Source organism: Rhizoctonia solani, chromosome 9 (assembly GCF_016906535.1).
Source record: "Rhizoctonia solani chromosome 9, complete sequence".
NCBI lineage: Eukaryota > Fungi > Basidiomycota > Agaricomycetes > Cantharellales > Ceratobasidiaceae > Rhizoctonia > Rhizoctonia solani.
In genome coordinates, this window is record NC_057378.1 from 781,556 (window position 1) to 793,916 (window position 12,361).

The 12,361-nt window shown below is 47.3% G+C and overlaps 5 protein-coding genes across 5 annotated transcripts; 3 read left to right on the forward strand and 2 right to left on the reverse strand.

Moving 5' to 3' along the window:
• Window positions 1–711: 711 nt before the first annotated feature.
• On the forward strand, window positions 712–1,174 carry RhiXN_07786 (uncharacterized protein; the record flags this gene model as incomplete). Its single annotated transcript, XM_043327602.1, has 3 exons — window positions 712–735; window positions 807–905; window positions 965–1,174. 3 exons carry the CDS (start codon window positions 712–714, stop codon window positions 1,172–1,174), a joined length of 333 nt encoding a protein of 110 aa, XP_043182987.1.
• A 282-nt stretch (window positions 1,175–1,456) lies between these two features.
• Window positions 1,457–2,478, reverse strand: RhiXN_07787 (F-box-like domain-containing protein; the record flags this gene model as incomplete). Its single annotated transcript, XM_043327603.1, has 2 exons — window positions 1,457–1,749; window positions 1,806–2,478. 2 exons carry the CDS (start codon window positions 2,476–2,478, stop codon window positions 1,457–1,459), a joined length of 966 nt encoding a protein of 321 aa, XP_043182988.1.
• Window positions 2,479–3,735: 1,257 nt separating this feature from the next.
• Window positions 3,736–5,423, forward strand: RhiXN_07788 (alpha-1,3-mannosyltransferase CMT1; the record flags this gene model as incomplete). The annotated part of the gene is made up of 6 exons (XM_043327604.1): window positions 3,736–4,341; window positions 4,393–4,703; window positions 4,756–4,925; window positions 4,980–5,143; window positions 5,259–5,339; window positions 5,397–5,423. 6 exons carry the CDS (start codon window positions 3,736–3,738, stop codon window positions 5,421–5,423), a joined length of 1,359 nt encoding a protein of 452 aa, XP_043182989.1.
• A 638-nt stretch (window positions 5,424–6,061) lies between these two features.
• Window positions 6,062–7,463, reverse strand: RhiXN_07789 (Septin; the record flags this gene model as incomplete). The annotated part of the gene is made up of 6 exons (XM_043327605.1): window positions 6,062–6,184; window positions 6,234–6,689; window positions 6,740–6,857; window positions 6,911–7,146; window positions 7,193–7,357; window positions 7,410–7,463. The coding sequence occupies 6 exons, from the start codon at window positions 7,461–7,463 to the stop codon at window positions 6,062–6,064; spliced, it is 1,152 nt and encodes a 383-aa protein (XP_043182990.1).
• Window positions 7,464–7,621: 158 nt separating this feature from the next.
• Window positions 7,622–12,131, forward strand: RhiXN_07790 (pectate lyase; the record flags this gene model as incomplete). Its single annotated transcript, XM_043327606.1, has 9 exons — window positions 7,622–7,815; window positions 7,867–9,112; window positions 10,239–10,314; window positions 10,466–10,495; window positions 10,547–10,732; window positions 10,780–11,194; window positions 11,244–11,358; window positions 11,411–11,426; window positions 11,479–12,131. 9 exons carry the CDS (start codon window positions 7,622–7,624, stop codon window positions 12,129–12,131), a joined length of 2,931 nt encoding a protein of 976 aa, XP_043182991.1.
• Between the last annotated feature and the right edge of the window lie 230 nt (window positions 12,132–12,361).

Genomic DNA, 12,361 nt, shown 5'->3' on the forward strand with positions numbered 1-12,361 from the left:
CGCAATTTACGACCTTGGTTAGCTTGGGCCAGTCAAATTAATTTATCTGTTTAACCGCTACATAGTATCGATTTTCATAGCCGCCTCTTCTAGCGGTAAGCGCGGAATAGAAAGCATTGATTATGTATAATGAATAATTATTACAAACAGTAATATCAGGCCATGCAACATTTTTGAGTGATTCGGTATGTGAGTTTCATATATGTTAGTTGGATTACCATTAATTTATATAGCTGTGAGTCGTGTGTCCCCGGCCAATCACATTACCTGCTAAACTGTTGACTAGCTGCCGCACATGGATTTTAACCAATATGTACATGGAGCTCATAGCGATTCAAACCACAAGCTGTAAGTTTCATGACGTGACATCACTAGAATCTCTGAGTTAACGCTATACATATGCGTAGTTGTGGTTGCAGCCCGTGTCTTTGATATATGGGAAGGTTCACGGACCGCATTCTTAGTCCTTGGACCACTATGGACGATCCATTGTGTTATTGATTTTGTGATAGTAACACAGAACGCGATCCGACGTGCACGTGAGTGGGGTCTGCTAATGGGAGGTCTTGGTTTGGCTAATATGGCAAATTATTTCAAAGCCAGCTTCTATCACGAGCGATTGTTTAACATATGTTTTGCAGATATTTCGGAAGTTTGGACAGCATGGCTGAATGGTATTATTTACCATAGTATGATACTCCTTCTTTTAATATGGATATGGTTGTCTACACCACGGTTCGTGATACCCCTTACACTCGAGTTTCAAACACAGGTTAATCTCGATTTGCAACTCCAGGCTATCACAGACACCATTTATGAAGCTCGTTATACGTGATGGATTCTTATACTTTTTCGCAATACTTGCTGCTATGCTTTTCAACCTAATTGTCTGGAAGGATGAGAGAGTGAGTGGAATATAGTTTGCACAAAGAGAAATCTATTGCTGAGCAAGGTGGCATTATAGCAAACGTTAGCTGCACTCCCATACTGGAGCGTCTGGGCTATTACGACTCACGCTCTCTTGCGAATGCTGTTATCCATGAGAAGTGTCCAGACTTCAGAGGAGTGGGGACAGCATGCCAAAATCGCCATACCCAAGGTCGACATAGAATTAGCTGTACTTCACGAGCCCAAAGAAGTTACCAAGTGGCAGTATTCTTGGATGAAGAGCTGACAAACGGTAGAGCCCCAACAACAAAAATATCTACCGTCGGAAGGTACGAAGATTGACGAGATGGACTATTGGGGGGTTTCTTATTACGATTTCATCTACGCTATATTTTAAGTGTATCAATAGTCTCAATTAATTGTGTTTACAACACTTTATATTCTCAATGCATACACTTCATATCTTAGTCCATGGACTTAAACATAGATTGTTGCACCTTATAGAACGTCCTAACGCGGTGGCCTTCTAACAGCATTACTCTAATCTCACGCCGATTTACAACGTGAATTACTGCATGGCCCACTTAGGGTCCGAGAACCCGGTGTCAGCTACACGCATAAGACCGGGTATGGTGATACCCCGAAATGGAACGTCTCGAGTTCTCATTTCCGAAATGTCCGCAGGGAGCGCATCTGCTGGAACTTGGTTGTGGATATCAATCGTTGATCCAGGAAGAAGGGGCCACGGATGGGATGAGGGTCTTGGCACAAAATCGCCATTTTCAGACGGCCCACTCCATACCTCCTTATGGTCAAGAAATCCAACAAACGTTCGAACACCCCTGGGCACATTTGTATCACCTATAAATCATGGAATTGTTTAAACTGGACTCTGCTTTAGCGACGGAGACACAAACCGGTTATTTTGATTGCCTCAATAATTGTGTTGCCGATTTGAACATCGTCCGACGAGAAGAATGGTGCAGGGAGTATAGATAGCATGAATAGTCTCTGGATGTCCTGAGCGAACGGCGTGACTGCATCGGCAAGGTTCCCTTCATCTCCCCATTGCCCATTCAAGTCCCGCTCATCTATTTTTCGCACTTGTATATGTATAAGTTCGCAGCCGCGGAAGTCTCCGTAGGATGCGGCCCATGTACCACCAGCAATAAGGGGTGCACAATCAGATTCTTCAAATGGCGAGTGAATAGCGACTAAAAGCTTTGAAGCCAACTCTGCTGGGTACGAAAGGGTTGGAACAGACTCGACAATAGCATAGTTCTCTTCGTCATAAATAACCTCCCCGTGCTTTATCGCATTGACAAGGCTTGGAGAATTGCAGAATGGCCATTTGAAATGTGTTGACTTAGGCCCGATGTTAACCCTCAATTTATTTGAAGTATGGAATGTCTGCAGCCGATGGGCTCGGTGCAGGATCTTCGAAGGATTTTCATTAAGCCATTGTATCGATTGTTTGGTTAACCGTTGTTCTAGGTACGGATAGTTAGCCTCAATGCATAGGGGGCTTCTAAGTCCCCTGCGTCTGGTAGCCGCAAAGATGTAACCCATACTGTCCGTGAGGGTCGACATCTGGGAGTTAGGATCTTGGAGTCTAACTATTGGCGTCACAGAGGAAACCATAAGTGTGAGGTTATCGACCCATATCCGTATGATACTACCGTTAGGGTGTTTGTCAAGCGATAACCACCAGCCAAGGTAGGGCTCCACAAGGGCAAGTCTTCGCCAAATCAAGCGATACGCAAATCATTGAATTTTTCAGCCTTTCGCCATCCGAGAACATCATGGGAGCCTTTATTTAGATTCGTTCGCAGTGAGGTTGCCATAGCGTGTCGTGGGAGGCTGCCCCACGTAGTATCTTTGACACAGATAAGACGCGGAGTAAATCATGGGGCTCGAGATAACTCAGGCATTCGGTTAAAATTTCTGTTGGAAGGGGTTCCATTACTCTAGAAAGGTAATCAGGCCTGCCGGTATGGGCATATCGGGCACGAAGAAGTCTCACCGAAATGATTGCTAGTATAGCCTTGACGCTCTAACGAGGTGGGTATGAGTATAGGTATAGAGCAAGTATCGTCAGTGACACAAAGCTCATGATAAGTAGAGACACAGACTTGGATGGCTATGAAGTCATGCAGTGTGGCGTGTGCAAGGCCCTCTGCTATGCTCGGCCTGGGATATGGAGGACCATGAGAGAGCAACACGTGATTGTTGATCGCGGTTTGATCGGGCTCAAGAATCGAGCCTCAAAGTTTCAACTCCTGTATCTTGACGTGAAATTTGTCCCTTGTGGCTATGACTGGGAGGAAAAGTTCGTGCGTTTCAAATTAGCATTGTGGGGAAATATGGCAGGTCAGGAAAACTTGGTGAAAAGGAGTTGAAATGAGATTTGCGCAGCAAGTATACATGCGCCTTCAGAAGATAACGAGGAGCGCGGTGCGCGCGCTACCAGTTGAATCCAGTACAGGCAGTTCGGTGACGAGCATCTTCTCATCAATATGCACATGGGTTGGAGCCATAGAGCGCCCATAACGCACGCAACTGTTATAAGAGGAAAGTGTGCCGGCACAGGACCCTTTTGAGCGGGGGCAACGGCTTAGCCTCGGTAGTCTGAGATACGGTAACTTACGGCAGGCTTTGTTTGCCCTTGCTGCGCAACGTTAATTTCTGCTGACACAAATACCATCATGAAGATAAGTACACAGGACTGGCGGCCCGATTCAACCATATACTCTGTAGCCGGACCTAGGAATCCATTCGTATCTTATGGTATATAGGTAGCAAACGAGTAACACCCCTTTTTAAAACACCAAACATCTCATCGGGACAATGCTGCCCCTCCCTGCGTACGCATCCTCCACGCTCAAGCGACGATGGCGGATCTCATACTTGCACCTGATATCCGCTACAGTGATCCTCGGACTCTCTGCGTATACACTCTTACTCTTCTACTCACGGACTCCGACCTATCTCCAAAAAGAGGTCCAACACCTCCGAAATATCCCCAACGACTTTTCTCAACTATCCAGTCGTAAAGGCGGCGTAATCGACGAAGATGTTTTGAAAGAGACCATGGCCGTTGTCAACAATCTCCGTGTCGAATTTAATCGCCAAGAGCGGGAGAAAGAGGCTGGACAGGGATGGACACATTGGTTCTTGTCTCCCTTTTCGATTACGCGAGATGCCTTGGTGGTCTCGAGTACGCACGCGTATCCGTCATGCCCGACTCGGCTTGACGAGCGTTACACGTCTGCGTTGTACTCCAAGCGGACGTTTATCGCGATCAACTTGTTGCAAAATGAAGAGTTGATGCCGACGTTAACAAGGGAGTTGGTCGCTCTCATTCGAGTGTTGGGACCGGACCGGGTTTTCGTATCGATATATGAAAACGCGAGCATGGACTTGACAGTTATGCACCTGAGGTTGCTATGCAAAGTTAGTTTTACCCATCGTTTTAGTGAGTTAAGACTCACCCCCTATGAACAGGTATTAGACGCCCTCGGAACCCCATACAAAGTGATCGCCAAAGGCCTCATGGAGCCTCAGCAAAAAGAACACGGTCACCGAATCTCGCGGCTTTCATCAGTGCGAAATGCGGCCATGGAGCCGCTCCAGGATTTAGACCCACTGGAATTCGATAATGTACTTTGGCTGAACGACATCTTCCACTGCCACACAGACGTACTCGAATTGCTTTTGCAAAAGCAAAAACAGGGTGCCGTTCAAGCTTGTGGGTTGGACTTTGGACCTAAGGGATTGATTTACGATCGTTGGGTGCTGCGAAATATGAGAGGACGGTAAGTACCATCGTTTGTCGAGTTTTGGGCCAGTGTTCATGAGCTCGTAAAGGCCGTTTTACAATTACTCGGACATTGTCGACTTTTTCTCAAGTGACATCACATACAAAACTCGTCCAATGGTCCTTCCGTTAGCAGAAGACAGTGAAGACAAGTCTGCGCTTGAAAGGGGCAACCCGTTCCAGGTGTTTTCGTGCTGGAATGGCGTTACAGCGCTTTCAGGTATGTCCGTTGGGTCTGACTGAAATGCAGTTTACTTACGATCAAGCAATGTAGCATCCGTGTTTGCTCCCCCATTGTCTCTCCGTTTCCGTACGGCACTGAATGATCGGAATTCTACAGACGGGGTAACAGACAAAGCGAGCGAGTGTTACTTGAGCAGCGTGGACTTGTGGAAAGCCGGGATGGGAAAAATAATGGTTGTTCCTCGAGTCAGGCAAGTATTTTATCCATTGCATCCTTGAGACATGACAGCTGAACAACAAATAGAGTGGCTTATTCCCTGGACGTATACGAATCGGATCGAGTATCTGCAGCGTACGGTGAACCTCGCAGACAACGCCGCAGATCAAGTGGCAGACAACGCCTCCAGACACTGTATACATGAACAATTTTGCGGTCTGGTATCTTCCAGAGGTGAGTTTCAGGATGTAGCTAGGCTGGTAACACGCGTTGATGATAATGTTTGTGTAGACCCCCGAACCGTGGGACGAGGCGTGAAGTAGTAGGAAGGGTGGGGCTTGTCCCACGCACGTGTGTTTTGCATATGATCGTGGATTTTTGGGTTTATGGCTGTACTGTAGTTTATACCTTAATGGGCCGGATCGCCGTGTACTTGTAGTAAAAGCCGCTATAAAAGTTATGTTTGTACACACATTATCAGATCCACTGATAAGTAGAGTGCACTACTGGGTGTTCTGTTTTGTTGTGTCTGTCCAACCATAGCTTTGATGTACACACCTCGTTTGTGAATCATGGCCTTCTTTCCGAAAACTACATCCAAGGTTATATTTGGACCGCGATAGTCACCAAATATCTGGTGTATTGACGAACATATGTATAGCTAGAGCAAATCGATCCAACCTGCAAGCTTGATTAAATCCCCTAGAGTAGATAGTCTCCCAGGCGATTCTCACTGAAGACGAGTTGATACGTACTCGAACCAGCTTGGCTACTGAATATCGAACAAAACAATATAGCATTAAACGAACGACCAGTACCTCATGCGACATGTAAATCGCGACACAAAGAGAAAAATACTGCTACGAGGGAAGGACAGAACTAAAGGAAATCAAGGGCCAGGTAGTTTCGGAGCCAGATCCAGGGGGAGGGGGGTATACCAAGAGACGAGAGCGGTTTTAACGACGTTGAGTACCACGTCCATACCCAACCTGGAGGTTGTCGAGCTCGGCTTCCAGCGATTTGATTGCGCTGTGAGCTTGCTCGAGGTCTTTGTTGAGACGGTCGCGCTCGGCGATGAGCTAGAAGAGGTATTAGTGATTTTACATTAAGATGTAATTGTGGACTTACATGCTGTTCCCATTGTCTGAACCTGGCTTCCTCGGCCTTGACCTGCTCGGTAAAGCGCTTGCGCAATCCTTCCTCTTCTTCCTTGAACTTAGGATTATCAAGTTTCTTAACCTTGGGCTCGCCGAATTTGCGGGTCTCCATCTGTTGTTGACGGTAGTTCTCGTAGTGAAGTTCCTCGGTCGTGTTGATAAGATCGAGCATGTGGGTACGGATGAGGAGCGAACGGAGTTTTTTGAAGTCGCAGTGTTCCTCATTTTCGACCTCAGCAACTCCCCAGAGGTATTCACGGCCCTTGACGACACGGCCGTCGGGGGTTTGTACGTCGGTAGTGGAGCCAATAATGGAGAAAGGCATAGCGTTCATGAGAATACGGGCCTGCTCGGCACTGGCCTGATCATCAGGCTCAATAGGGGGTTGGTAGACACGAATTCCTTGAGCGGCAACAACTTCACGGATCTAAACCCTATGTAAGCACAATATGCATTATACCCTCTAATCTGACTTACGCGCTGTTTGAATACGGCCAAGTCGTTCTGGGTGAGCGTGTCAGCCTTGGCAATCACAGGGATCAAGTTGACACGGGTCCCAAGGCGCTTCATGATCTCAATATCGAGTGGCTTAAGCCTAGAAAATCACGGTAAATACGAAGTGGAGAAAGCGAATGCGGGGGGACTCACGTGTGACCAGTGGGGCGGATAAAATAGAGACACGCATGAACGCGCATGTCTGTCTTTTGGTCGCGCTGGGGCTGTTGCTCCTGACGCATGTAGATCTCGTGCTGGTCATCGACAAAGTCGATAATTGGAGTCCACGAGTCACGGTTGTTGACATAGTCACCGAAGCCAGGCGTGTCGATTACAGTCAGCTTGACCTTGAATGACTTCTCCTCCAGCTCGGCTTTGATAATCTCAACCTATCGCCAGTCAACATCGTCGCAAATAACATATTTAGCAACACACCTCTGTAAGCTTATCAAGTTGCTTGAGATGACGGCGACGGTAGTCCTTTAATGGGGAAAGCTCGGTCGCAAAGAGAGTGTTAATAAGTGTCGATTTGCCCAATCCACTCTCGCCAACAACCATCACAGTAAAGTGTGCGCCTTGTTTGGCAACGATTTTGTGCCTCTGAAAAACACGCGTTAAATCTCATTATTCTGTTTATTTTTGTCATATTTACCTGGTTGGGCAAGTTGGCAATGCCGATTCCGCTGGTAACTGCTGCCGGAGACATGATGGTGTGAGATAGTAGAGGTGGTCGTGCAGCCTAGCAAGGTGTTGAAGTCGTTTGCAACTGACACGAAGCGACCACACACATCCAAATACACATCCGCCACACGTTGCAAATTACATCTATAACTTCTAGCCCCCGATCGCGAATCCAGCTGCTCGATGCACTCTGTCTCTCGTCGAATACACAGCTCGTCAACATGGTTAAAAAAGCTAAAAATTCCAGACACTGATGTCCCCAAGAAACCACATATTCCGAGTCCCAAGGAGAAAGAGCTGATGTTTAAACGGCGAGTTGAAAAGGCCGAGCGAGATGAACGTGTGGACATTAGTATGTCGCTCACAGAGGTCAAAACGTCAGTTCCTATATTACATTATTTATAATATATCTCACCTGACGTGGGTAGATATCAAGGTGGATTCACTCAACCTCGCAACCTTCGCGCATCCAATTGGTTCCCGGGAGGGACATATATTGCCAAAAATAAAGTCTACGAAAAGCCACTCGACTCGGCGTACACACCCCACACAGTCTACATCCTCGAGTCCCGTTATCCAATCAAGACCGAAGAAGCAGGCCGCCCCGATGTCCCAGAACACATAGTCGACGTTATTCACCAACCTCTCTGGCTTCGGCACTTGAAATACAAAAATTCCACCAAAGTCGGCGGGCATACGAGATTGAGTATGGATGCTGCATGGTGGCCTTTCCTATCCCGCCGGATACGAAAAACAGAACCAGAGGTGTGGTGGGAGAAGGGCGAGGATCCTGAGCAACTCAGGCTTGAAGCTCTGGGTTTGACCGAGTCCGATGGTCCACCTGAACCTCTTCGTGAGTTCTACAAGGATATCACACAATACCGTGCCAATGGGTCAAAAATTGTCGAGGTCACGCCTACGAAGACTATTTCCCCACAACGAAAAGGAATGTCCATCGGCGAGATCAGAGCAGAGTACGAGCCTTTATTAGAAAAGGAGCCGTTTTGGAGACCGCTGGTCGCTGTAACACTCGCAACTCGACCGCTCGCAAACACTCTCGTCCGACTGTGTAGAAGCCTACCAAGGGGATTGGCATTCTACGCCAGTATCGATACACACGATCGTAAAACTGTTCTCTCCTTCCCCGACCGAATGCGTCTCTTACGACTCCGACGAATGCGCGAACTCACGATTGAGATTGCCCGACGACTTGAGGGGTATTATGGAGGGTTTATTGGGATACGATTTAATCAAAATGACAAAGGCCGAGCGATTCGCGGGGAACGACTTGAACAGCCTTTGCCTGATTCGCTTAGGGTGGTAAAAGTTGGGTTGGGAGAATGGTATGGATTGGAAAAGGAGATGGAGTTATGGAAGTTGGAGGCTGCCGATGCAGGAGTGGAAATCGATATAAAGCCTATGGACGAGTGGGGGAGGAGATTGGACGAGAATGGTGCGGTTTTGCCAGGCCAGGAGATTGAGAAGGATGCAGAGTATCAGGATCATGAGAAGCAGACATTTGACAGTCAGGACAAAGACGATGCACTTAAAGATGAGGAGGACGGAGATAAAGTTACTGACGATAGGAAACAACGGACCATGAGGGTGGGCTCTGCTGTGAAAAGTGAGAAGGACGCTACCATAGGCATGGAAAAGAAGATTGCATCTGCAGTGGTATGACACTGTCCACTGTTGTATGTTCTCTGTTTTCTTTTCTTTTTTTTGAATTATTATTACCCTTACTCTGAACCCAGCTACAAACGCATATGTAGTGAGCTATGAAGGTGTTGACATATAACCGGTATACACTGCGGGAGCCTTATACTGTTCATTGAGAGGCTAAGGTATACAGGCACATCTTCAATGGGACCTGTTTTCACGCAAGATAAACTTCGGTTAATTTCATTCCCGATCAACGTGAACCCAATAAATGGCGCGCATACAAGCCACAACGGCTGTGCCCAGTTTACAGTAAAACAATACGCGCCGACCATCGACTCAAGTGAAGTCCAATTGGCCCGCGAATTCGAAGCGCATCCAAAGAATAGGCGAAAAGCAATGTTCCAATGGGTGGCAGAGGTGACCAGAGGCTCAAGATCAATACTAACATAACATGGATATGCTTCGAGAGTGAGCGGAGGTTTGCGAGCCCGGTACTATTTTCTGAGACGTTTAGGCGATATAGTGGTGGGTAACCGGCAGTCCATATCATGGAGAAGGCGACGATCAAAGAAAATCCCGAAGTATAAATTCGTGTAAATGCTGTTGGTCGTCAGTAGCGTCCGAATAATACTATAATGCTCGGCCTGCAAGCACGCCACTGCGTTATTAAGCTCCCCTCTCGTCTGAGTTATCGCAGGGACTAATTTGAGCTCATATTTAAGCGTCACCTTGGTCAAATAGTCATACCCTAGGCTGAAACGTAAGTTCAATCTTTGTATCCACATTTAAACATTCCATTCCGGGAATCACTGTAATTCTACGGGGGCAGGCTTTTTGAGTATATATATGCGTAAATAGTGCTGAGAAGACTGGTTTCCACATCAAGCCATGATCAGCAAAGGCCCACCTCAAATAGCTGTCCCGTAGCCAAATCGTAGCCACCCACTACAAGCCACATCACGTGATGACACTTCCTGTTTCCAACCAGCAGCTCGGAGTCTCAAAACCATACACTGAAATAAAAATCGAAACCATACACTGAAATAAAAATCGAATCCACTTATGGGGCTATTCAAACATCTGTGCTTCTAGTTGGACTTCTCCACTCATTTTCTCTAATTAATCACCGATCTGCCAGCACATACGGACCGTCTCCCGGGCCGAGCACATCAACTGTCTCTTCGCTGCATTGGAACACTGTCGCATGACCAAGGGTATCTAGCGAAGAATCCACATCTCATATTATTTTTCATCAGATCTCGACTGCCATGGCTATTTAAAGAGGCTAGGCACAGTGCTGGTGCCAGACTTTGGATACTATGACTACTGCTACATTCTTTTCGCTCCTTTCGCTCAGTTTACTAGGCCAAGTCTACGGGCTTAAGCCTTACACAGGTGTGTTTGATCGGATGTGTTTGAAGCTATAGCCGACGTTTTCCCTCTAAGGAGCACCCCCAAACCTCCCGTCTAGAAAGCCATTCGGTTTTGCGTCCAAATCTACAGGAGGATCACTCAACGCATCGGCAGTATATCTTGCCACAAACGCGGCTGAATTGAGAGAGGCGCTCGCTTTACCATACACTAAGACAGTCTACGTCAAGGGTGTGATCAACGGCAACGAATTCGATGATGGTGAGTATTTTCTTACTCTCAAGGTATTTATGTTGATCGGTGTGTAGGTACCCGGGCTTCATGCCAGGATTATATCGACGCTACGGGGTCCGCGGGTGCTGCGATTCGTACATATAACTTTACCGAGTACATCTACAGTCTAAATTCTACCTACCTCGCCGAAGTCTCGGCAGCAGCAGCAGCCAACAAGCCCTTCAACGGTCGAAACGCAACGGAGTATCGCTCTTACCTTGGAAAGCTTAATGGTTGGAGACCAGTTGTCTCCAACACACAAAAGGCTACCGTCGGTTTCCGAGTTCCAAGCAATACGTCCATCATCGGGCTCGACTCGAGTGCCGCGCTGAATGGAATTAATCTCTACTTGAACTCGGTGGACAACATCTGGATTCGAAACCTCAAGCTGGTGTCTCCTGCAGATTGTTTCCCTGCACCTGAGACGTACCCGAGTTCATGGAATGCCAAGTGAGCGTAATTTGATTTCGTATCTTCATAAAGGTACTAATTGGCGCAGGTTCGACGCGGTTGGGTTGGTTACTGCCACGAATGTTTGGGTCGATGGATGTGAACTGCAAGATCAGCTAAATGGGGAATATGTAGACCCCGATATTATTCCGCCTGGTTGGGAGGTATGTTCAACACTAATTTAATGAAGACATCAAACTTATTCTTGTTACTTAGGTTGATCGTTTTGATGGTACGGCTAGGAGCACCAAACAGGGCCTGAATATATGCTGACTCGTCTCTAGGTCTCTTTGATTGCGAAGATGGTTCTGATAACGTAACTTTCTCACATAACATTGTCAAAAACCACCACAAATCCCTCTTACTAGGAGGCGGAGCTAAAGAAGCCGACCGCGACCTGGGCAAGATGCGATTTACCATCTTTGGAAATCACTTCCAGAACTCGGCCTCGCGCAACCCTTTGATGCGATTCGGTTCATACGACATTGCCGCCAACCTATTTGAATCGACGAATAACAAAAATCCGGTTTACAAACGTGCAACTGCCCCTGCCGATGCAGTATTCCAATACCACATGGGAGTTTACAACCAGTCGCGGGTGCAGCTCCAAGACAATGTGTTTATTCAGACCGGCTCGGTTCCGGACGATATCTCTAGAATTTTCACCGTTACTGAAAATTTGTTGAAGGATAGACCTGCCAAGCTATGTGTCCGCCCTGGTTCATTCACATCCACGATGAATACCAAGGCGGTGGACCTAGTGGGGGCTGCCAAGGGCGCGCTAGATTATGCCGTGAGCAAGGGAAGGGCCGTGGCAGCCGGTCTGGTATTTACGTGTGATGGGTTTACGGCGGTTGGGACGCCTGTGTCTACCGCGTTCAAGACCTATAGTGAGGTACAGGCATATGTCCGGGCCCAATCTGGACAAAAGAAATAAGGATTCAGGCAGTGTTTTTGTAAATTAGTAGTGTGATTAGTCCAAGGGCTTAGACCCTGGAAGTGTCCTATTCTTGACAATTGCACGTGCTAGGCGACTTCTTGTGTAAGCTGGGCGGCTTCGGTTGTTGTTGGCTGGGGGGAGTCCGGATCCTGAGTCCGAAGCACATTGACGGTGACTGCGGTAACAAGTTACTCACTTCAACGTAACCTCCACTACGTGCCTCACCT